Source organism: Lethenteron reissneri, chromosome 22, assembly GCF_015708825.2.
Source record: "Lethenteron reissneri isolate LAM-NWPU_2019-01 chromosome 22, ASM1570882v1, whole genome shotgun sequence".
NCBI lineage: Eukaryota > Metazoa > Chordata > Hyperoartia > Petromyzontiformes > Petromyzontidae > Lethenteron > Lethenteron reissneri.
In genome coordinates, this window is record NC_083800.1 from 10,879,564 (window position 1) to 10,902,110 (window position 22,547).

General features: G+C 49.7%; 1 protein-coding gene across 1 annotated transcript; it reads left to right on the forward strand.

The window, feature by feature from the left end:
- Nucleotides 1-6,968: 6,968 nt before the first annotated feature.
- Nucleotides 6,969-12,970, forward strand: EGR2 (early growth response 2). Its single transcript, XM_061556557.1, is given in 3 exon segments — nucleotides 6,969-7,815; nucleotides 7,817-7,838; nucleotides 9,806-12,970. Coding segments are annotated over 3 exon segments (1,686 nt in total). The 5' UTR covers nucleotides 6,969-7,650; the 3' UTR covers nucleotides 11,305-12,970.
- The last annotated feature ends 9,577 nt before the right edge of the window (nucleotides 12,971-22,547 follow it).

Consider the following 22,547-nt stretch of genomic DNA (forward strand, 5'->3'; position numbering starts at 1 on the left):
GATGATGTAAAGGTGCGTGTGAAAGGGACTGAGCCTTTTTGTTATGTAGAGATGATGCGGCTTAATTCTTCAACAAATTATGTTGGTGATGCTGCTAACTGCTGCTGCGTTGGCCGTTGTGCAACAGCGCGTATAACAACAACAACAACAGCAGCAACAACACAAACTCAACACATGCGTCAATGCCACTGTGGCCTTCAAAATAAAATATGCGACGTTTCGGGAAATAGAGCGTCTTCTTCATAGCAGCATCATCGTACTCTCTGTGTTGGTTCGTTTCGCCCACAGACTCCAGACCAGACGGAATGGAACGCACTGAAGTCCAAAACTCGTCTCGACATCGAGTGGGCGAAACGATCAGAAACCAGTCCGTCTCGAAAATCGTACATTGTGGGAGTTTATTGGAAATTATGGAAAGCTTTGTTTTGCGGGACTTTGTTTGCAAGGCGAGTTCTCGACAACTTCGCGGAATTTTAGACGTAATTGTGCTTGTTTCCAGACGAAGAAAATACATTCTCACAGTTGATCTGAGTTACTCTTTAAGAGTATTGATTTTGAAGGTAAATATTAGAGCTACACGTCACCAAAGAAACCAATTGACCTCAAATAGTTGCCAGATGTCGCTAGATTAACCTTATAGAATCATCAAAATATCACGAGACAATATATACATATCGTCCCGGAATCATGTTGCCGCACAGTTTACCAGGTGTTGAACAGTGAGCTGATACAAGATCCAAACGCGCACACCACATACCAGCTGCATTCCCTCCTAGATCTGCGTCGTGGCGTTATCACAGGAAGAATAAAAAAAAAGTCACTTTGAAAAAAAAATTACGCCAAAAAATGTCGCGACAGAAATACACACACACGCCGAAAAAAGTCGTTAAACCTATCTAGAGAAAATCGCTCAGGTGGGTGGTGGTGGTGGTGGTCATAACCTTGGCCCGCTTGGACTGTGCTTCTGAATGGATGATAGGAAGCGGCCACCAGGCGGTGCATGCGCTCCGGCCCGCCGGGCTTTCAGTGATCGGGTCTAAGAACCGGGGAATCCCCCACGCTTTCGCAATGAGGGCAAGAGCTGCCCACGCATGGCGGGGATGGGGGACCCTTTCATGTCTGCTGCGTTGTTTGGTTCGTTGCGCCCAGCAGACTCCAGACCGGACGGAATGGAACGCCCCAAAAGTCAGGAGCCGTCTCGTACGTCGATTCACAGACGCTCGGAGAAGTGGGCGAAACATTTGTAAACCACGCTGTCTCGGAAATGGTACATTGTGGGAGGTTATTGTTTAAGATTGCGAGTGGTTTTTGTTGTTGTTGGGTTTCAGGACAGCGAATTCTGGAAAACTTAGATGAGTATTCGATGTTATTGTGCTTTGTTTCCAGAAAAAAATATTCTTTAAGGGTTTATGCGTGCAGTACTGTTTAAGATATTTATTTCAACAGTCAAAGAGAGAGAGAGTTTCCATACCCAAACGACCAACCACGTGATGTTCGTCTCTGTCGTCTTGCCTGAGTCACAGTGATGGAAATTCCACATTCCCGTTACGGGAGGGTGGCAGTCTCTCCATGGAGGAGCATAGAATAGCCACTGTTGGTACTAAATGTATTGAACCCAGAGGGATGATGTGTGAATCGACCCCTGTTAATTTACCGGGTGGGTGATACATTGCAATTCATTACCTCGTTTGAACGTTGGCTTCGGAATAACAATGCCATTACAGTACAAAGGTAGTAGGGGGGGGGGGAATTGATTTAGTAATAAAATGCATTATTTTGTGATGCTGTGTTGGCAGTGGTGTACAAATACAAACAGAAAAAAATCAACAAATATATACTGTGCAGTAAACTGGAATGAGTTACGTGTCCGGAAATGGCTCTTCTTTTGACCTCCCTGCTGTGAAAGAGGGCCGTTGCCCAAAGCGTCGCCTGTTATATATCTCAAATTTTAGAGTCGCAGTGTTCTGGGCGAATATGTCGAGGGTTGTTTTTATTATTATTATTAAAATGCACTGCGAAATGTGTGACTCGAGGTGACGAGAGGTCAGGACAAGTGTGGTGGGTGGAGGGCGCTTTCATCCAGCAGTGGACTGATTAAAACACATTCCTGCGGAGGGAGCTGGTAGGAACGTTGGGTTGCTCGGTCAATGGCCAGGGTCAACGGCGGCGTGGTGTATTCCGCAAATATGTCCGACTGTGAGGGCGGGCACAAGCCGGCGTGAGTAGGTTAAACGTTGAGTTTTATAAGGGCACCACGGGGTGACCAGCCCCTCCCCACCCAGCCCCACCCCAACCAGCCCCACCCTCCCCACCCAGCCCCTCCCCACCTTCCCCTCCCCACCCAGCCCCTCCCTGCACGACGGACGGACGGACACAATAATCCCCTGTGGGCTGGTGGAACCAGTGGGTTCCTACCAGTATTAAATTATGTCTGATGATAATGACGATGACCAGCATTCAGTAACACACATTGTAAGAATTCCCAATGAGTAGCGTTACGCTCACTTGACTCCCCACATGTAAGGATTGTTTTTATTCACACGGCAGTTGCAGGTATTGCACCTTCCTTCGGTTTCAGAGCTGGGTTCAATACTCCTGCTCCAAAATAAAAACACAACAGCGTAACGCCTCCCAAAATAAATCAACTCGTATCGCTTTCGTGCAAAGAAATCGTGTCGGGGAGTTGTGCGCGCAACATCTTGCAATGTTCATAAGCTCACGGCGGCAAGATGGGCGAAAACTACCAACGTTGTCTCTCGTATCATCATCGTGTCCACCACCACCATCATCGCCACTACACAGTCTTCGATCTCGTTTTCGAGTCGGTGTCACGCCTCGCTTGCGCAACTTGGACGGAGCGGTTTCCATTGTGAACACGGAGACGATGTCGCAGAAAGCAAACTGCGGTGGTTGGTTGGAGCTGTCGCAGTTTGCACGCTGATCTTATTTTACTGGTAGGAACCTCCTGGTTACACCAGCCCACAGGGGATAGCGCCTTATCCAAGGTGCTTTGCACAGAAATAACAATGGTACATGTGAATGTAATGCTGGAGATGAGGTGAATGAAATATCAGATGACAGGAAGCAATGGGCAAATCTGTGATGCGTGAAATCAGTGAGGATGAATGGATTGAATGAATGGAGAATGAGTGAGAGCGACATGAGAATGTGAAGAGGGAAAGTAACGCTGATGGCTGTCCGCTGGTAATTGAACATTCAACGTCCTGAATATTGTCCATATGTAAATCAAACAAATGCTATGTTTCCTTTAGAGACTGGACACCCGTTGGTATATGTTAAAACAAATTAGCGAGCACATATTCAAGACATAGCCGAGAGGGCCATTTCATTGGAAGACACGTGACCATCCAATGGATATACTCGCCCCGTCATGGGAACGTGGAATGCCCACACTCAACGGAGGTGTCGAACGAGTAATAGTGTCCTGTCGCTTGTATCACCAGGCCATACATTTACATGTATTACGTTTACGTTGTTCAATAAATGAATTTGTTCATTTATAAATTAGAAAGTGTTTTACACGTGAATTAGTTCTACTTACAACTCGAAACCGTGTTTCTGATGATGCACATGGCCGGGAATCAAACCCACGTAATAATAATGAATAATTTACCGCTCTAAAGGGAAATGCACTTCTGGATGAAGATGCCCCCAACCCCCACGCTGCGTAAGTCGCGGGGGTTGTTTGACCATACTTCACCACGCTGGTCAATGCCCAGGTTAGTGAACGGGGGTAATATGGGGTTCAGTTTCAGTTCAGCTACGACTTGCCATTGATGAATCCACAGACACAAAGAAGCCCAAATAACCACTTAGGATAGAAATAAAGCTATGCTTTATATTACGTAAAAAAGACCTTTAACATTCCGAAACACGGCTGTGAAAGTGGGAAAGATGCAAGGAGGGGATAGTGTAGTCAACAAACATCATAAAAACACCGAGGCTTTCGCAAGCAATAGCATCGATGATAAAGGTATGTTTTTGGGTTAGATACGTAAATATGAATGTGTCGCTAGCCCACCACCACCCGACGCAGCCAATTAATTAGAGGAATTCATTTAGAGTATAATTGTGAATCTGATGAGCTATTAAGCTCTTTTTCACAGATGTCCAGTCGGGGCGGGTCACAAAATTACAACAAACAAAACAAAAACACGATAGGAGTGCACAGTTTTGGAAAAAGGTAGGCAAATCACAAATATATTTTTTTACAATTTTTCCTTTAGCAGGCAAAGCCCACTGCGCTATTAGCTTATTTTTCAGAAGCGACCTGGCCACAAACGATAGCTCAACGAATATGGCGTATCACGTGGACATTCCCAGCAGCAGCCAAATCGTGCAGAGGATGTTCCTTGCTCACAACACGTGTGCAATTCAGAAACCCGGTGCAGCAGAGATTTGCTTTTCTTCAACCAATGCTGCTAATATGATGCACTCCCATGAGACCCTTACGTGTGGCTGATGGGATGTGTCAAAAATATATATTTTTTGTCACGTCGAGGGAGAAGACATATATACGGTACAGGAGGAAAATCGCATATCGTCTGCTTATGTAACGACTGGACATCCGTGCACAGGGGCTTTATAGCTCGTCGGATTCCTTCTGCAGTAGAAACATTCTGAGTCTGTTGTAGTAGACTTTTACCCTCTAAAACTGATACAAAACTGACACCTTTATACAAGGCATTATGTTTGCAATAACCGCAACACAAGCAGTCAAAATGCAAACAAAAAGTAACAACTCTGATAAACAACTCTGATAATGGTAATGATATTTGCATATCATTACCATTATCAGAGTTGTTTCTTTTTGTTTGCATTTTGACTGCTTGTGTTGCGGTTATTGCAAACAAGCAAATATCATTACCATCATCAGAGTTGTTTCTTTTTGTTTGCATTTTGACTGCTTGTGTTGCGGTTATTGCAAACACGATGCCTTGTATAAAGGAGTCAGTTTTGTACCAGTTTAAAGGGTAAAAACCTACTACTATATTTTGCCACTGCTAAAGGACATGTCTCATAGTGTAAATTCTGATTCTGATTTCATTGCTACCCAGGGCCTCTGTGGCTGGGAGCGCGCGGTGGCGGTTGGTGTGGTGGTTGTAGGGGTGGGGGGCGGGGCGGTGGTGGGGGGGGCGGTGGTGGGGGGGAGGAGGAGGATGAGGGGGGGGCAGAGTTTATTTTCCGTGGCGCGCGACCCCCCCCCCCCGGCGCGCCTTATTAGGAAGTTCCGGGAGGAGGGGTGGTGCGGGGGGCGGGGGGCGGGGTCCGCCGAGCGGGCTCCCGCGCTTTTTTTTGATCTCGTGCCAAACCGGAAGCACCGATGCCCATATATGGTGGGGAAGCGGCTGTGACGTCACGAGCGTCGCTTCCGAGCGCGCGCTCCTAATATGGGCATGGCGCTTCCGACAGGGTTCCCTCCGCTGCAGCAGCCGAGGCGCGTTGCCAATTTGAAATAATACAACTGTGGACGATTCGACGATTTTACGATTATTTTAATTTAAAAAAAATATATGTTTTACCGGGTAAAGACCCGCTTTGAGCTGCATACTTTTTTTCTCAGAAGCGACCTGCCGATCACATTTGGATATCTCTAACGAAGTGGCTTATCGTCTTCTTGGTTCTTTCGGTAAAGTCACGTAGAAGGGAAATAATAAAATAATAAAATAAAACATCATTAAATTATTATTATTTCCCTTCTACGTGACTTTACCGAAAGAACCAAGAAGACGAATCCCCGCAGTCACGAAAGCTTTAAATCGAAATTTGGATTATCGTCATCATGGTCGTGGTGACATTTATAACAGGAGCCAAATAATCTCTCCAAACCGCGTGGATCTCTGATTCCTGGGGAAACTGGAGACAAATCGAGGAGGAAGAGAGACACGCAAACTCCCAAGTAAACCCACGATCTCCCGTGTACCAGGCGAGGTAGTTAACATCTCAAAGCCATCGTGGCAATTGTATTTAATTCGCGTCCTTGGCGTTAGAGCGATTCCAACAAGATTTTCCCGATACCAACTTTACCCAAAAGGCTACCAATGAATGAACTTATTGTTTAATTTTCATTAAGTTGTTGCTTGTATTATTGTTATTATAATTATGAAGGCGGGTTCGTATATTCTGGTGTAGAGTAGCCGGTCCCAATGTGATTTTTTTTTGCTCGATATAACGTGGCCCGCTGCGTTTTAAAGGCACACGCGCGCGAGTGCTGTACACATTACACACACAACAATAACAACACACACAACAATAACAACAAACACAACACACACAACAATAACAACACACTCGCACGCTGTACACACCACCACCACAACAACACACGCACGCTGTACACACTCACACACAACACGCGCACGCTGCACAAACACCACAACAACAACACGCTGTACACAACAACAACACGCGCACGCTGTACACAACAACAACACGCGCACGCTGTACACACACACTACCACAACAACACACGCACGCTGTAGGCACAACAACAACACGCTGTACACACAACACGCGCACGCTGTACACACACACACCACCACAACACGTGCACGCTGTACACAACAACACGCGCACGCTGTACACAACAACAACACGCGCACGCTGTACACACACACACACCACCACAACAACACACGCTGTACACACACACACCACACACAACACGCACGCTGTACACACACACACAACACGCGCACACGGGGAAAGCCACGAGCACAAGAGCGAGCGACATCAACGAAGCCGGCGCAGAGCGAGAGAGAGCGAGAGGGGGGGCCGCGCGAGGTCTCTCCGCCCCCCCCCCCCCACCGCGTGACGTCACGGCACGAGCCCCGCGGTCCTCCCGAATGCCCAAATAAGGGCAGTGACGTCACGAAACTCGCCCACTTTGTAGTTAAAAGGGAACACCCGGTGCTGGGAGCCCCTCATTCATTCACTCTCCGCCTCTCTTCCTCTTCCTCCTGCTCCTGCAGCCAACCAGCCAGCCAGCAAGCCGAGCAGGCAGCAGGCGGCGGTGGCGGTGGCAGCAGCTGAGCTACGACTGCCGGCAACTCCGTTGACTTAACGCACCTTTGCAAAGATATCTGCCACTCGCACAGCGGACCCCGTCGTTGTTGTTGGGTTATTTTTTTTTGCTGTTGTTGTTCTGGCTGCAAAAGCAATTCCAGCCGTAATCATCAAGCATCGGCATCCTCAAGCCCAGAGCTGAGCTCTTATTCATTTGCCAGCGGTGCCAACTCTCACACTGCCTGTGTGAAGGCACCCCGAGCAACCGATATTAAAGCCTCCCCCCCACCCAGCTTGGACTGAACTACCGCTTAATCTTCTGCTTCTCTGGGAGGTTTTTTTTTTTGTTTTGGTATCCAGCGAATGCCCTGGCTGCTGTGTTCAAAGAAAGAGCTCAAAAGCAACGCAGGTATCAAGCGCATCAAACCGAGAGACAGCAACAAACTACAACATCATCATCAGCAGCAGCAGCAACAGCAGCAGCAACAGCAACAGTAGTAGAAACAGCAAAGACACCAAAAAAAATCTCAAACAACAACAACAACAAAAATCAACAATCAGCCCCTCGCTCCGGGGTTAAGTTGTCGATCTTTACAGCCGCTGCTGCTGGTGGTTGCGCGCGTCATGACGGAGATAATGCCCCTGCTTAGTTCATTTCTCCATCCTCTGCCCGATGCAGCAGCGTGCGTTAACCTGGATGAATTTGGCACATCCGGAGCTGTCAACACTCCCGGCTCGGCAGCGGACGGACAGCTCTTTCCTGCCGGAACCCTCGAGCAATACACCGGTCCTCAACTGCGGCATGAACCGAGGTGAGCCCCTCTTTCCCGAGTGTCCGTGCGTGTTTGTGTGTCTGTGTGTACTGTGTGTGTTGCGCTCATTCGAGACTTAAATGCTGCGTGAACTCCAAGCTACTGCGGGAGTCAAAGGCCCCCCCACCCCCCCTCGGGACGTGCCAACACCACCAGCCTCGTGCGCCGTTGCTGGCCTCAATGGGTGCTCGCTAACATCACTTGCCCCAACACGCTTGTGTTGTTGTAGGCTACACGTGGGGGGGGGGGGGGGGGGGGTCTTTGACTCTGCAGTCAGTCAGCGGACAGCCAGCGCTGCCGCTGCTACCGTTGATATTCGTGGCTTTGCGCTACGATCTTCCGACGGCATGGGTTAGATTCCACACCGTGGCTATGACATGCGGTGTAGGCAAGTGGTGCCTGAACCTGTCCTAGGGTCTCACTGTAGGGTGCACGGCTTAGCCTTAATGAGTGTCTGGTGAGGTGTGTGTGTGTGTGAACATCATCCCTGGAGAGATGAACGCGGCGAGGAGTAATGCTGATCAGTCACACCACCCACACTCCCTCGTGCGCTCTTTCGCCTTTAACCGTGGCTCGTTAACAGCGCCTTGCCCATACGATCTGTGCGAGGGGGGGGGGGGGGTGACTGTGTTTGGCTCCTGAGCCGTGGCGTCGTGATGTACACACACACTAAAACCGCAGCGAAACCTCTGTTTGACTCCCGGCTGTAGCTCGCATTGACACCGGGCGAAATCAGTATCTGAAGCTATAGGGCTGAGCCGTGTCTGTGTCCACTCTGTGTGTATAATCTTCGTGCACAGCCCGGTGCAGCTGAATTAAGCGTCGGCGGACAGATCTGCGTGGCTATCTGCCGACCTAAATAGGTGCTCGCTAACAGCGCTTGCCTGTCGACAGTCTGTATATGATCGAATGAGGTGCACGTGTGTGCACGTGTGCGAGCGGACGTTGGCGTCGCAATGATACATGGACTGTGCCACGGTCTGCAGCCCGTATCTCGCACAGCCGTGCATAGAGTGTCCGTGCACTTAATGACCCAAGGTCTTTTTTTTCCCAAATCAATAGGGAGTGCGCATATAGATATTGGCCTTTGCAACTCCGCATATACATATTCGATCAGCTCTATCAATATTACTCCGCTGCGCCCGTGTCTGTTGTGTGTGTGCGCATTGACACAAGCAAGCACACACGTGAGCACGTATACAAGGAGACACATCGTGTGCTGTATTGGCTGAGGTCTCGATATGTTTGTTGCTGGTGGGGTGTGTTTTGTACAGCGTGCATTTCGCTGACTGCATGCATATGCCATTGCAATTCTGCAAACGCACGTAGATGTACACACAGCCACAGAGGTATCCTAGAGAACAGCCCCTTATACATTCTAAATTACACGCTGTTATGCTGCACGTATTGATCGCGCAGTCTATATATATACTGTACCAGCTCTTGCCCCGTGTATGCGTAAACGATAAGCGAAATCTCCAAGATCATTTGGGCCGAACATTTAAAGGAAGACTGTTGCAGCAGCAGGAGCGGAGCCGGAGCCCAGCTGGCTGCGCGCAAAATCTGCATGAAAGCAGAACCGCCCCCAAAGCATGACACCTCGATGACGACCGCAATTAAGGCGAATGTTTAGACGTGGCGTTACACACCACAACAATAGCAGTGCACGCGTGCGTGCGTGCGCGCGCTGACGGACGGGCGGACGGGCGGGCACGCACGCGTGGTCCGTAGCTCGCCGGCTGATGCTGCAGCTGCAGCTGCCGTGCGTCTCCAATGAGCGCCGAGCGAGCCGCGCGCGTTGCGTTCGGGCTGCTCCACGCAACGTGTGCACGGTGCTTTCTCTACGTGTGTATGCCTCGTGCTGCACCGATTACTCACACACACACACATTGATTGGTTGTTTGGCTTATATAGACACGCGCGCAGAGGCACTACTGACACAGCGTGCGCTCCTCTGCTCCTCCCAGACGCTTTCATGAGCGTGTCCATCGGCACGGAGAAGGGCTCGGCCGAGCTGTCCTACCAGAGCATGTTCGGCGGCGCTGTTGACTCCGTGTCGGGCTCCCAGAAGCCCACCTACATGGGAACCTTCTTCATCGAGCCCGGGACCAGCTGGTGGCCTACCGATGCGCCGTCCGCCACCGTCTCCTCGGCGGCCGCCAACGGCAGCGTCTCCTCTACCAACTCCTCGGGCTCCATCAACATCGTGAGCGCCGAGGTGGTGGGCGACGACATGTCTCCCGGCTCGGTGCACTCGTCACACACGCCGGCACCCAACACGGGGCTGCTGACGCCCAACAGCTGTCCCGGGCTGTCCGTGGCCCCCATGGCCTGCGGTGACCCCCCGCCCGCCTACCCATCGGCCTGCGGGGACCCCTTCCCGTGCGTTGAGCCTCAGTCTCCGTATTACACCGGCTCGGGCCACGCGGGCGTCTTCGCACCGCCTCCTCCACCACCACCACCTCCTTACCCCTCCGGATCTTCCTCCTCGTCTGGTGCAAAGGTTGAGGACGCGCCAGTATTTCCCATCCATTCAGACTACTTGTACCAACCGCAACTTCATCACCACCACCATCACCACCACCACCAGCAACAGCACCAGCAGCAGCAGCACCAGCAGCAACAGCAGCAGCAGCAACATCAACACCACCACCAACAGCTCTACCAGCAACAACATCATCAGCAGCAGCAGCAGCAGGCGATGCAAGCGTCGAGCATGCACGAGCATCATCGCTCGCACCTGCCCTGCTCAGCCTCAGCAGCAGGTGTGGGGGTTGACACGAAGCCGCCCGCCCTGGCCATCACGCCGCTGTCCACCATCAAGGCGTTCTCCACGTCGGTGGCCGAGAGCAAGAAGCTGCTCACGGCGCTGTCGCAGCAGCAGCTGCTGCGGCCCGTGCGCCTCCGCAAGTACCCGAACCGGCCGTGCAAGACGCCGCCGCACGCGCGGCCCTTCCCGTGCCCGGCCGAGGGTTGCGACCGGCGCTTCTCGCGCACGGACGAGCTCACGCGCCACATCCGCATTCACACGGGGCACAAGCCGTTCACGTGCCGCATCTGCATGCGCAGCTTCAGCCGCAGCGACCACCTCACGACCCACGTGCGCACCCACACGGGCGAGAAACCCTTCGCCTGCGACTTCTGCGGCCGCCGCTTCGCGCGCTCCGATGAGCGCAAGAGGCACGGACGCATTCATCTCAAGGGTCGCGACGCGGCCGCCAACTCCAAGGGATCCACTGCTGCTGCTGCCGCCGCCGCTGCGGCGACGAGGGGTGACGTCAAGGTGGCCGTCGGAGATGCCCCTGGCGTGGGGATGATCATGGGAGGTGGAGTTGGACTGGGAGGAGGGGACATGTCGAGAGATTTGTGCAACAATCGTACCAGCGGCGGCGGCGGCAGCAACAACATCGCGCCGGGCCACCTCCAGATAGTCACCAGCAATGACTCTTACGGCGTGCTGTCGTAGGGCAGTGTGGGGAGGGGGACGGTGTGACGAGACATCGTCTTTGTTTGACATATGCATGCACACATAAACACACACACACACGGGAGTTTGTGTGTGCGCGTGTGTCTAGATGCGCTTAAGCCAAGCCACAGAGCCCGGAGTGTGCAAAGTGACACCCGTGGTTGCATTGGCTGGCGCATGCCAGAGGTGGCTGCAAGGAGGAGCAGGTTCGTGAGAATCGAGAGGCGGGGGTGGGTGGAGGGGAAGTCCCCCCCCCCCCCCCAAACAAACACCAACAACTCTCGCACCGTGGCGCACGCGCCGCCCACGTGCGCAGGACTCGGCACGAGTGAGTGAGACACGAGACCCGCTTTCGGACTCGATCTGTCCGGGGGCCTCTTCTCTCGCTCAAGTTGGAACTCGAGTGTCGAGGCGTGAGTCTGCGTTTGATGGACATCTTCTGCCGTGCCGCCGCCGCCGCCGCTCGCCACGTGTCTCGTTACCACCTTTTACATCGTGATTTGCTACAGGTGTTCTTCTACACGTGCTCGCGAATTGAATGACCGATTGATTGGAGAGGCGTGGCGGCGGTGGTGGTGTATCAGATGATGTTTTGGTATGCGTTCAATCACGGCACACCAGTGATTGAACAAGGAGGATCTGTCTCAGCAGCAGCAGCAACAGCGGCGTCTCCGTCCCTCAAGACGATTTTAAAGCAGCCTCGCGTCGCGTTAAACATTACTATGGCCATTACAACAAACGGATCTGACAAATGCACTGTATAAACACGTGGCGTAATGTACATTTATAAGAGCAACACGCTTGACCTTTTAAGTCAAAACAGAAATAGATGTATATCAAACTGCCATATTTCCCTCCCTCTCACTTTTTGGAGGGTCGTTCTTGTGATATTGAATAATTGGCAGCTTATGGATACTGTTATGTGTACATAGTTAAGTGTTTATAGGGTTTCGTAAGACGTGTTTGTACGCAGTTTTAACAAGCGCTACATTTTTTGTCTCAGAGCCGCTTCTCTTTTTGTAAGTAAATGAGCACTTACCGCGTGTGTGCGTGCGAGAGTAGAGTTTATATATTTTGTTTAATTCTGACACGCGATTTTCCTCTCTCCACGAGAGTCCACGTTATCGGCATGTCAAGGATTTGCGAGAAGGGTACGATTAAAGTTTGTACTGTTTTAGAACTATGGCTATATCTGTAGCCTAAAAATATATATTGTTATTATTGTTAATATTTACGAGAGAAATAAAACCCCGTTTTAAAGGCCAAGCTGGGCTTGCCCGAGGTACGTTCAAGAGTCGCTGTAATGTACAGATTGAACACAGTTCTAAACCGCCTTAAATTAACTGCTAGAGTATAATGCGTGTATATAGTTTGGTCAGTATAAGCTGCAAATTGTTTGCGCTATGACACCAAGATATATTTTTGTATCTGTGTAACTGCTGTATACTTGATGTAATAGCATGTTTAGTTTTAAATGCAGACTACACACATTTGTAGCTGTCGGCCAGTGTTCTAAAAAAATTGTTGGATTTCTATATTAATTCACTTAATTAGACAATCACTTTGTGTTTTCAAAAGGAACTAAAGTTTTTTTTGTTGCTTTCCTATACATGCTTTATAGCTGCACATTGATGTGTAAAAGGTGTCGAAATAAAGTCCAGATGAGAAATTATTTCGCAAGTCTGGAACTCATCACACGCGTCCAAAAGATACAAAGATCCCCCATATAGCCTTCAACACTGTTGGGAGCAAGTGCTGTTAGCGAGCACCTATGAAGGCTGGCACGGCACACGAGGGGTGAGTGGTCAGCACCACGCCCGGGCCACCTTTCTCTCCCGAGTGGTGATGCTTGCACAATGCACCAGGTACTCATTTGAGGTTGAGTCGACCTAGGGGAGGCCCAGGACCGGTTCAGAGCAGCGTCACTAGTATTGGCCATGAGCGGGAATCGAACTCGGATCACCGGGTTCTTAGCGCAGTGAGCTAACCGCTACCCCACCGCTCCCAATACCAATACTCGCTATTCGCCACGAAGTGACGGTGACGTCACCACGGCACTTGTGCCAGGCTAGGTACACTTTGAGGTCACGTGAAGTGTCGAAGGCTTGCTGACAGGAGGTATCGGGACAGACCCTGGTGCCATGGGTTGGCTGACTGAGCTGACTGGTGGATGCACCAGCTGTACCCCGAATGTGCCACCGCTCCCACACACAGAGACACACACTCAGACATTTCTTTGCCATCGAGAACTCTCGCCTCAGCCAGTTTCAAATGCAGTGTGTTCCCATGCTCATCTCTTTCGGAGGTCCTGAGCCATGATGGAAATTCCACATTCCCATCGCGGAAGCCAATCTCTCCCTCATAGAATAACTATTTTAACGACACGGAAGTACGGTTGTCACCTGCTCCTAATTTCCCCAGGATGTCCTCTTTTAAAGGTCGCTGTCCTGGGAAATATATGTGTTCCCAGGACGCTGAAAGCCCCGGGTTTTTTTTTATCAGTTGCGTAATAATTCACCGCCCAAGACAACTCATGTACGTGTATTTTCTCCTTTCTCCGAGTGTGAGATATTCATCTACTTCCCGTGAGATTTCCCGGCTCGATGTACCTCAAGAGGTGGCAACTCTGCCAAGAAGGGATAACTGTTATTATCAAGCACCTGATAGGTTGTTTTGGCAACGGCAATAGGCCCGACCGCCTTTGTCTCCCTTGTGGCGATATTTATCACGCCGCACCATCAACACGTAACCTAGGGGAAAGCCCGTGTCAAACTCGAATATCAAACGCTGGGCAACCCATGGATTTAGCACACACATGAATAGTAACCCAGCTCCTTCAAGTCAAACAGAAGGCAATTAATTCAAGAGGAAACGAACGGCATTATCTCGTGCTCTATCCCATTCGCACCCCGCAGACGTGGAATCTAAGACGTGTGTCACGCGCCGCCTGCGTCTTACCATCAGCGAGATCATTTTAATGGCAGCGAAATGATTTCAAGACCAACAGCGCCCCTATACAGAAGCGAAGCGGCTGCCGGGTCCGCCGATGCAAATCGTGCGGCTTCACCACTCGGGCACGTGCGTAGTGACAGCGCCGCCGCGCCGGGTGATGGCAATTGGTGTGAGACGAATGCAAACACCATCAACCCAAACAAGCACCGAAGACAAAGATTCCTCCACCGCCCCCCCCCCCCCCGTGAAGCCTTAACAGACGCGGTAGGAGCGAGTACTGTTAGCGAGCTGCCTACAAAGGCCCGCGCGGCACACGGTTAGCACGGTTGGATACGTACGGTGCGAAAAAAGTTCAACACACATGCATGAGTGGGTGGGTGGGTGGCCAGGCAGCACCACGCCCGAGCGCCTTTGTTTCCCCAGTAGCGATGCTTACACACCGCACCAGGTACTCATTTTAGGCTGAGTCGACCTAGGGGAGTCGCAAGACCTCGTCAGATAATTGTCACTGGCATTGGCCGTCAGCGGGAATCAAACTCAGGTCGCCGGGTTCGTAGCGCAGCGCTCTAACACCACCATCACCACAACCACCAACAGAACCACCAACATCACCATCACCAACAACCAGGGGCGTGGTAGCTGTCGAGTGTGCAGGCAGTGCAACTGCAACGCGGCCCGCGGACCCGAGGGGTGGAGGCACCGCGGATGTGTCGAGAGGAAGGGGTCACAGGGACACGGGAACCCACGCCAACCACACCACGCTAATGCCACAGACTGTTGGGGCAAGTACTGTTTGCGAGCATCTATTAAGGCTGGAGCGGTTACGTGTGAGGAGGGTGAGTTTTCAGCACCAGTGGCTATGGTTACACACCGCAACGATGTGGGCCGAATATTCATCTATTCGTCACCGATGTTGGCCGTGAGCGGGAATCGAACTGGGGTCGCGCAATACGCAAACCGCTGCACGTCACCAGCACCACCACCGCCACCAGCACTTCGGATTGTATGTTCTGTATACCAGATTCCCAGGGTCATGTGCAATAAACAAGCAACCACGAATAACGTGCGGTGTTTGTAAAATTATGTTTTTTTTTAAAGCGGATTAAGTCATCAAAGAGGCACCACCAATGTGTCTTGGCCGTTGAGTTGTTGCTGCCTAAGCGTATTGATGTCTTGAACTTTGTGTTGCGGTCATGCCTGATGCTATTACTGTTGATTCATGTTGAGGGTCGCTATGCTAATGTGTGAGACGCCGAGGACATTTCCCCAAGAGGAATCTTTGCCCGCTTTGCGTCGGCTGCAGTGTCACACTCAACCGCAGACGAACTACTTCTTGGTTCGCCGATGATCCCTGTCGGTCCTGTCCTGTGAAACCCATCAATCCTCCGGTGACGTTTGAGGACTCGGTTCCGAAAAGATTGTCGTTCGGAGTTTATCATTCCTAAGAAAACCCGATTTTTTTAAAAATAGGGGACAACAAAGCGTGGAAGAGGCATACAGAATCCGAATATTTATTTATCCTGGAGAAATCCGATGATTATTAAAAGCTATTTTTTTTACAGATATCCAGTCGGGGCGGGTCAATACTTGAATTAAACTACATTGAGACGTAGAGAGGAACACGTGGTTTTGTAGAACATACGCAAGCTAATTGGGAACCAAGGAATGGAACGCATCTGAAAGGCTGCCCACTGAGAGCTGAGGCGATGAAATAAACTTCTTGTGCAACTGGACGGTGGATTGTTTCATCGTAGGATCGTGGAAAAATGGTGACAGATTGGGGAGGGCGGTGTTAATCCAGCGGGGGATCGATCATGGCTAATTATGATCATGGTGATGATGACGATCATCATCATCGTCATCATCGGTCAGCTTGATAAAATGGTGACCACATAGTGAGATAGCAAGTCCTATGGATAGATTCGTCCCTGCCACGTTAAGGTAAAAAGCGGGGAGTGTGGGGAAAAAAAACTTGCGTGTAGAAACTCACACTTGCTGGACAGCATTTATTCTCAATGTAGCCACATTATCAAGCGCTCTGTGGATCGTTAACATCACAGGACTGTGAGAGATGGCGACATAATAGGGAGCACTTCATCCAGCAGTGGATTGCTCGTGGCTGAAGATGATTCTTAATCATCTCATCAGCAAAGCACTTGCGATTATTACACCATGTAATGTCTTGAATATCATCAATTTTCTCAAAACTTTAATTACATAATCTCTTAATTTTCAGTATTACTGAAGTAATTTAGCAAAAAACATTGCATTGATGTGGATTAAACAGTAAAATGTAATATTATACAGTCAATTGCAATGTATTTATTATAATTATTGTTATATAAGTGCAACATTTCCTTTGCAGCATATGCAACATATAAATGTGGCATTGGAATTACCCAGGGGATACGTATCAACCATTTCCATTTGTAAACAGGAAACTCATTGATAGGAAACCACATAATGAGCTCTACGCATGGCTTAAGCACCATACTTTTCACTCAAAAGCTGTAGAAAAATATGCCAACCTCTGATGCTGGAGATAAGACTGTTGGGGCAGAGCTCTTGCCTCCACAGGTAATGTTAGGTCAAGTCGTTGGAGAGTGCATACTTCCATTTGTGGCTTTCGATTAGTGTGGTGTAAATTCCATATTAACACGACAGGGCCCAGCATATCCAGAGAAGATTCACTTTTGGCCGCCGAGACATTGCTGTATGAATACCAACATGCAATGACGTTTAATTAGCCGCTACAATGTGCGATTCAGAGCAATTCAGAGCAACTTATTTCGCACAGCACGTTGGCTACGTACGGTGCGATAGAAGTTCTACATACAATGCAAAAAAAAATGCAAACCCCTGAACCAGATTGGTACTTCAGTCACGTGACATAACGATCTGCAGCGTATGAATCCTGGTTTGCGTGAAACAATGGACAACAGAATGAATTGTTTTTTTTACATTAGCGTCGCAACCACTCTTGACTTCCTACAAAGTGGTCTCTTATTTTACCGACCTAGGAGAGATGATGAGCTAAGTCGACCCCCCCTTAGTTTAACTGAGAGAGCATGGATTGTCCAGTGTTCATTTGAGATTCAGTGGTAGTCGTCGTAACGACAGCCCCACCCCCTGTAAAGGATGGTGTGAGTTGCACTGATGCCTGATATGAAGTAGCACCGGTGCTCACGGCTGCATGGATCGCGCGGTTTACTAATCTCATCGTTGTTAATCAAGACAACGAGTCTCCATTTAGCCGAACAGACGATCGGGCTCAGGCGCTCCAATTGAGCTCCTGTTAAGGCCAGCAAGGCACACGACGCAACGGTGTCTCTCCAGATATCATCACACAATATCAATAAAGAGAAAATAAATTAAATAATAGAATACGACATTTCGATTGTAACACAAGCAATCGTCATCAGGTAGAACTAAATTTGAGAGAGAGACAAAACACAGACACGGAGACACGCAGACAGACACACACGCAGAGAGAGACACACAGAGACGCAGAGAGAGAGACACACAGAGACACACGGACAGACACACAAGCGGAGAGAGACAACACAGAGACACACAGAGAGAGACGCACAACTCTCTGCTTGTGTGTCTCTCTGTGTGTCTCCGTGTCTGTGTTTTGTCTCTCTCTCAAATTTAGTTCACCCTGATGACTATTGTTTGTGTTGCAATCGAAACGTCGTATTCTATTAATTAATTTATTTTCTTTCTACGAGACTTTACCGAAAGAACCAAAGAGTAATTCCTGCACTCACGAAAGCTTCAAATTGGGTGGCATGGTGGGTAGAGAAGGCCACTATGCCATCTATGTGGATCTGGCACTTGCGTTTGATGGATGTATGCTGAACTTCTTTCGCACCCTACGTAGTCAACCGTGCGAATCGGAGGTGCGATGTAGGATAGATTTTTTGTCGGCGCACTCCAGGGCTCACGAAACCTAACGACTTTTCACGTTGGTTCTCTCAGGAGCAACGCCAATTCTCCCCAACACACGGAGCTGTGTATTGGCGGTGATGCGTACTCGCCCCGAATGCATCATCTCGAAGAAAGAGAAGAGAAATTTCTTAAGTTCCCCGCGTGGATCTCAATTTAGAATGTTTCCACTGAATTAGATTAATTGGATGAGAACACACGGGACGTGACATACTCTCCTTTGGGGAATTGAGAATGTAATATATGATGATAAAAATGTGCATTTCATTACAAAGAAAAAGCCGTTGTACACGAGGCAAAGTGACTCCTTGACAATTGCTGCTGCATTTAAACAGCCTTGTTTTATGGATGTACAGTCTATGCCTGTGTTCGTGTTTTTTATTATTACGGGGAACGGACGTGTAGCGATTTGCGCGTTGCTCTACGAACCCGGTGACCCGAGTTCGATTCTCGGCGACGAATATCCGAACCGGTCATGGGACTCCCCATGGTCGACTTAGCCTTAAAGAGTACCCCCGGTATGACCAGCAACAGCAACACTGGGGAGAGGCATACGGGCGGACGTGGGGTCATATCCGCCTTGATAGGCGCTCACTTAGAGCACTTGCCCCAATCGTCTGGGGGATCTTTGTATTTGCGTCTCTTTATTGATATTGTGCTATGATATCTGGCAAGAGACTTTCGTAACACATCAGCACTGGGGAGACACCGTTGCGTCGTGTGCCTTGCTGCCCTTAACAGGAGCTCAATTGCAGAGCCTGTGCCCTATAATCTGTTCGGCTAAACGAAGACTCGTTGTCTTGATTAACAACGATGCGATTAGTCAACCGCGCGATCCCTGCAGCCGTGAGCATCGGTGCTACTTCATATCGATACGCGGAATGTAACCTCCACAGCAAGGCCGTAGCCATGGAGTTAACATTGGGGGGGGAGCAAATCTTCCAGGGGGTCTGGGGGTCCCCCCCACAGAAAAAAAAATCTAATTTGAAAACGAATTTCCTGCCTAAAATATAAAAAAAATTCACTAACACATAGGATGGACTTTTTCTTTTCAATAATGTCAAATAGTGTATCGTATTACATTGCTCTGTCTGTTTTACCTTTTCTTGTTTCATTGTATGTAATGGCAGAGATTAGGGATTAATAAAGTACAACCATAACCACAATCACATAAACAGAAATCTATTTTATAGCAATATAATGGGGGGACATTTTGAGCCTATTTGAATATTGGGGGGGATGTGTCCCCCAATAAATATTATAATTACGGCCTTGCTCCACAGGGTCATCGTGGTCCCGATATCTTCCAGGTCGTTTGAACCTTGAACGAGCGCAAGTTCGAGTTGGAAAAGTGTGTCGATATTGGCACCGAATACAAAGTACACGTGACTCTCTCGTACCAACAACAAGCTCTGCTCCGTAGGGAGGAGCAGTGGCGCAGCGATTAGCGCACTGTGCTTGGCACCCAGCGACGTGAGTTCGACTTCCAGCCGTTGCGAACATCGTCAGTGAGTGGGGCGTGATATCTGAAACCGGACCCGTGGCTTCTCCTAGGTCGACTGAGCCTCAAATGAAAATCCGGAGCGGTGTGTAAACACGTGTGCTCGTGGCTTTGGTTCCTCCTCGTGCAACGTTCCAGCCTTAATACGCGCTCACAAAGCACTTGCCCCAACGATCTATTGTGTGTGTGGGTCTTTGTACATTATATTGGGGAGCGGTGTCGCAGTGGTCAGCGCGCTTGCGCAATGAACCCGACCCCCCGAGTTCGATTCCCACTCACGGCCATCACCGGCGACGATTATCTGAACCGGTTCTGGGCATCCCTTAGGACGACTCAGCCTCAAATGAGCACTTGGTGCGATGCGTAAACATCGCCACGTGGGAGACAAAGGCGGCCGGGCGTGATTGTTGGCTTTCCCACTCCCTCGTGCGCCGTTCCGCACCTTCATAGGTGCTCGCTCGCAGCACTTGCTCCCAACGGCATGTTAAGGCTACACGGAGAATCTTTGTCTTTGTACATTACATGAGCAGACCTTGGCGGTTAGCGTCTAAATGTAGGACGGCCGGTCCGCCCACAGAAGGCAAAAGGGGAGTTGGGGCTTGTGTTGGCCCTAAAACGCCCACGCACCTTCTTCCGATGACACATGCATCACGTACTCTCGACGCTTTCCAGCACGCTGCTACTTGCGCTACAGTTGTGCGCACGAGGCGTGTTGCGCGTTCTTCCACGGCGTTCGCCACGCACCGTGAGCGAAGTCGACGCATGTTGCCCACGTGTGCGGTGGGTTGGCAGGAGCTATTAAAAGCAACATCCCTTTTTTCATTACTCAAGCACGTGGAGAGATATTGCACCGGTTGTGTAAAGTGGAAGATACGTGTGTGTGTGTGTGTTTACTATGTGGTTCACTTTATCGAAAATAATCGTAATGTTGTTATGAGTGTTCACACGTACGTACACGCGCCTCGTGATTCACAACCGATTTCCCACGTATATACGTATGTAATAACTGGACTTTATGCACGTAACACTAAGCAACAGTCATGTCACCCGTGTCTGTAGCAAATTGGTTTCACTTTAAGGGTCACATTAAGTGTTGAAGGCTCGTTGGCAGGTCACGAGACAGACACAAATGTTATGGGTTAGCTGACTGATATGACTGGTAGATGCATCGTCTGTGCTCTCAGTTGTTGCCAACTTCCCGTGTTTAGCTGCCCGTTGCTCTGATCATTGTTGTGAGCATCGCTCCTTTGCTCCTCCATTGTTGCTTGACAATGGCGTCCTCCTACTGCCCTGTAGTGACCTTCATGAGCTTCCTCCACACTGGCCAATCTTAATGCCACTCGTACCAGTCATGGACAGGTCCACTCAGTTCCAAGTCCTCCCGCATTAGCCAATCTCCCAATGTAGCCCACGCAATGCCCATATAGCCCCGTCTATCCGGTCAAACAAAACCTTTCGGTTATCTGGAAGAAATGACCCAGCCAATACAACCTCACCTGCCGAGGGAGCTCATTGACCAGACTTTGCACAGCTCCTTCGAAGATGTGAGCCGCTCATATTCCAGCCTGGTTAAACCAAGGCTGTATCATTCGCACGCCAGCCTGAATGTTGTGAGCTGACACAGGTGTCCTTGCAAAGAGGTCCACGGTTCGCAAGCACAGCGACGAGAGGACATAAGCGTGTCCCATGGTCCCGATAAGTTTTAATGATGCCACATAAGGCAGCCTGCACACAATTGTCACCCTCCCTCAACAGTTGGCGGCAATTTCCGCTCGTCGCTTTACCTCGTCTCGGGCTTTGGATCATTGTTCGCATCTTTGAATGTGGCACATAAGCCAGTCACTCGGCAGAGGGTGGCCACAAGATTCACATATACAACAACAACAGCAACCGCCATTCGCCACTAAGTGGCGGTGACGTCACCACGACGCTTGTGCCAGGCCAAGTGCCCCTTGAGGCCACGTGAAGTGTCGAACGCCCGCTGGCAGGAGGTCACGGGGCAGACCCAGGTGCCACGGGTCGACTGACCGAGATGACCGAGATGACTGAGATGACTGGCTGATGCACCACCTGTACCCCCTACTGTACCAACTTGCTGTGCTTTAGCCACCCGGCGCTCCGCTCGTTGTTGTGAGCGTCGCTCCTCCGCCCTCCGTTGTTGTTGGAGGGCGACTGCACACACACATCCGTCATGACGTGCATAGTAATGTTAGCAAACACAAATAAAAAGGCAATGAAATAAATTGCTGCAATTTATTGCCGAGTAGATGCAAACTTGAAAAAATGCATTTATATGCCCAAAAATGTCCGATAAAATATGACATTGCAAGCAAATATCCTGATACAGCTTTGCTATGACTTATTTTCACGAACGATGGTGATTATTAACACCTTTTGGCGTCCTCTGGTCTAACACCGTTGGAGACGAGGCTCAAAAGAAAGCTGTCTCTGGGGTGGACCAATCAGTTTCAAGGACAATGCATATATTATTAGAGCATGTTTTTTGATTGCATTCTGACCACAAGCATTGTGGTTCATGCAGACATGATTCTTTGTTAAAGGTTTCAGTTTGGTGTTTTAACATCTTAACACCTGTTTTGTTGCTAGAAAAAAGGGGAAAACCCTATTATCATATTTTGGTACTGGCAAAGGAGATCCCATGATGTACCTGCATTGATATCTAACGTAGCGAATACGTTCATCTTTCTGTCTCGCCATGTAACCCCAAGTATGGCACGTAGAAGTGTATGATAGTATCCATTTAGATAACCATTTGGGCCATTCACTTTATGGAGTCTGCCTGCAAAATAAATTAATTAAATGTATGAATGTATGTTTAGTT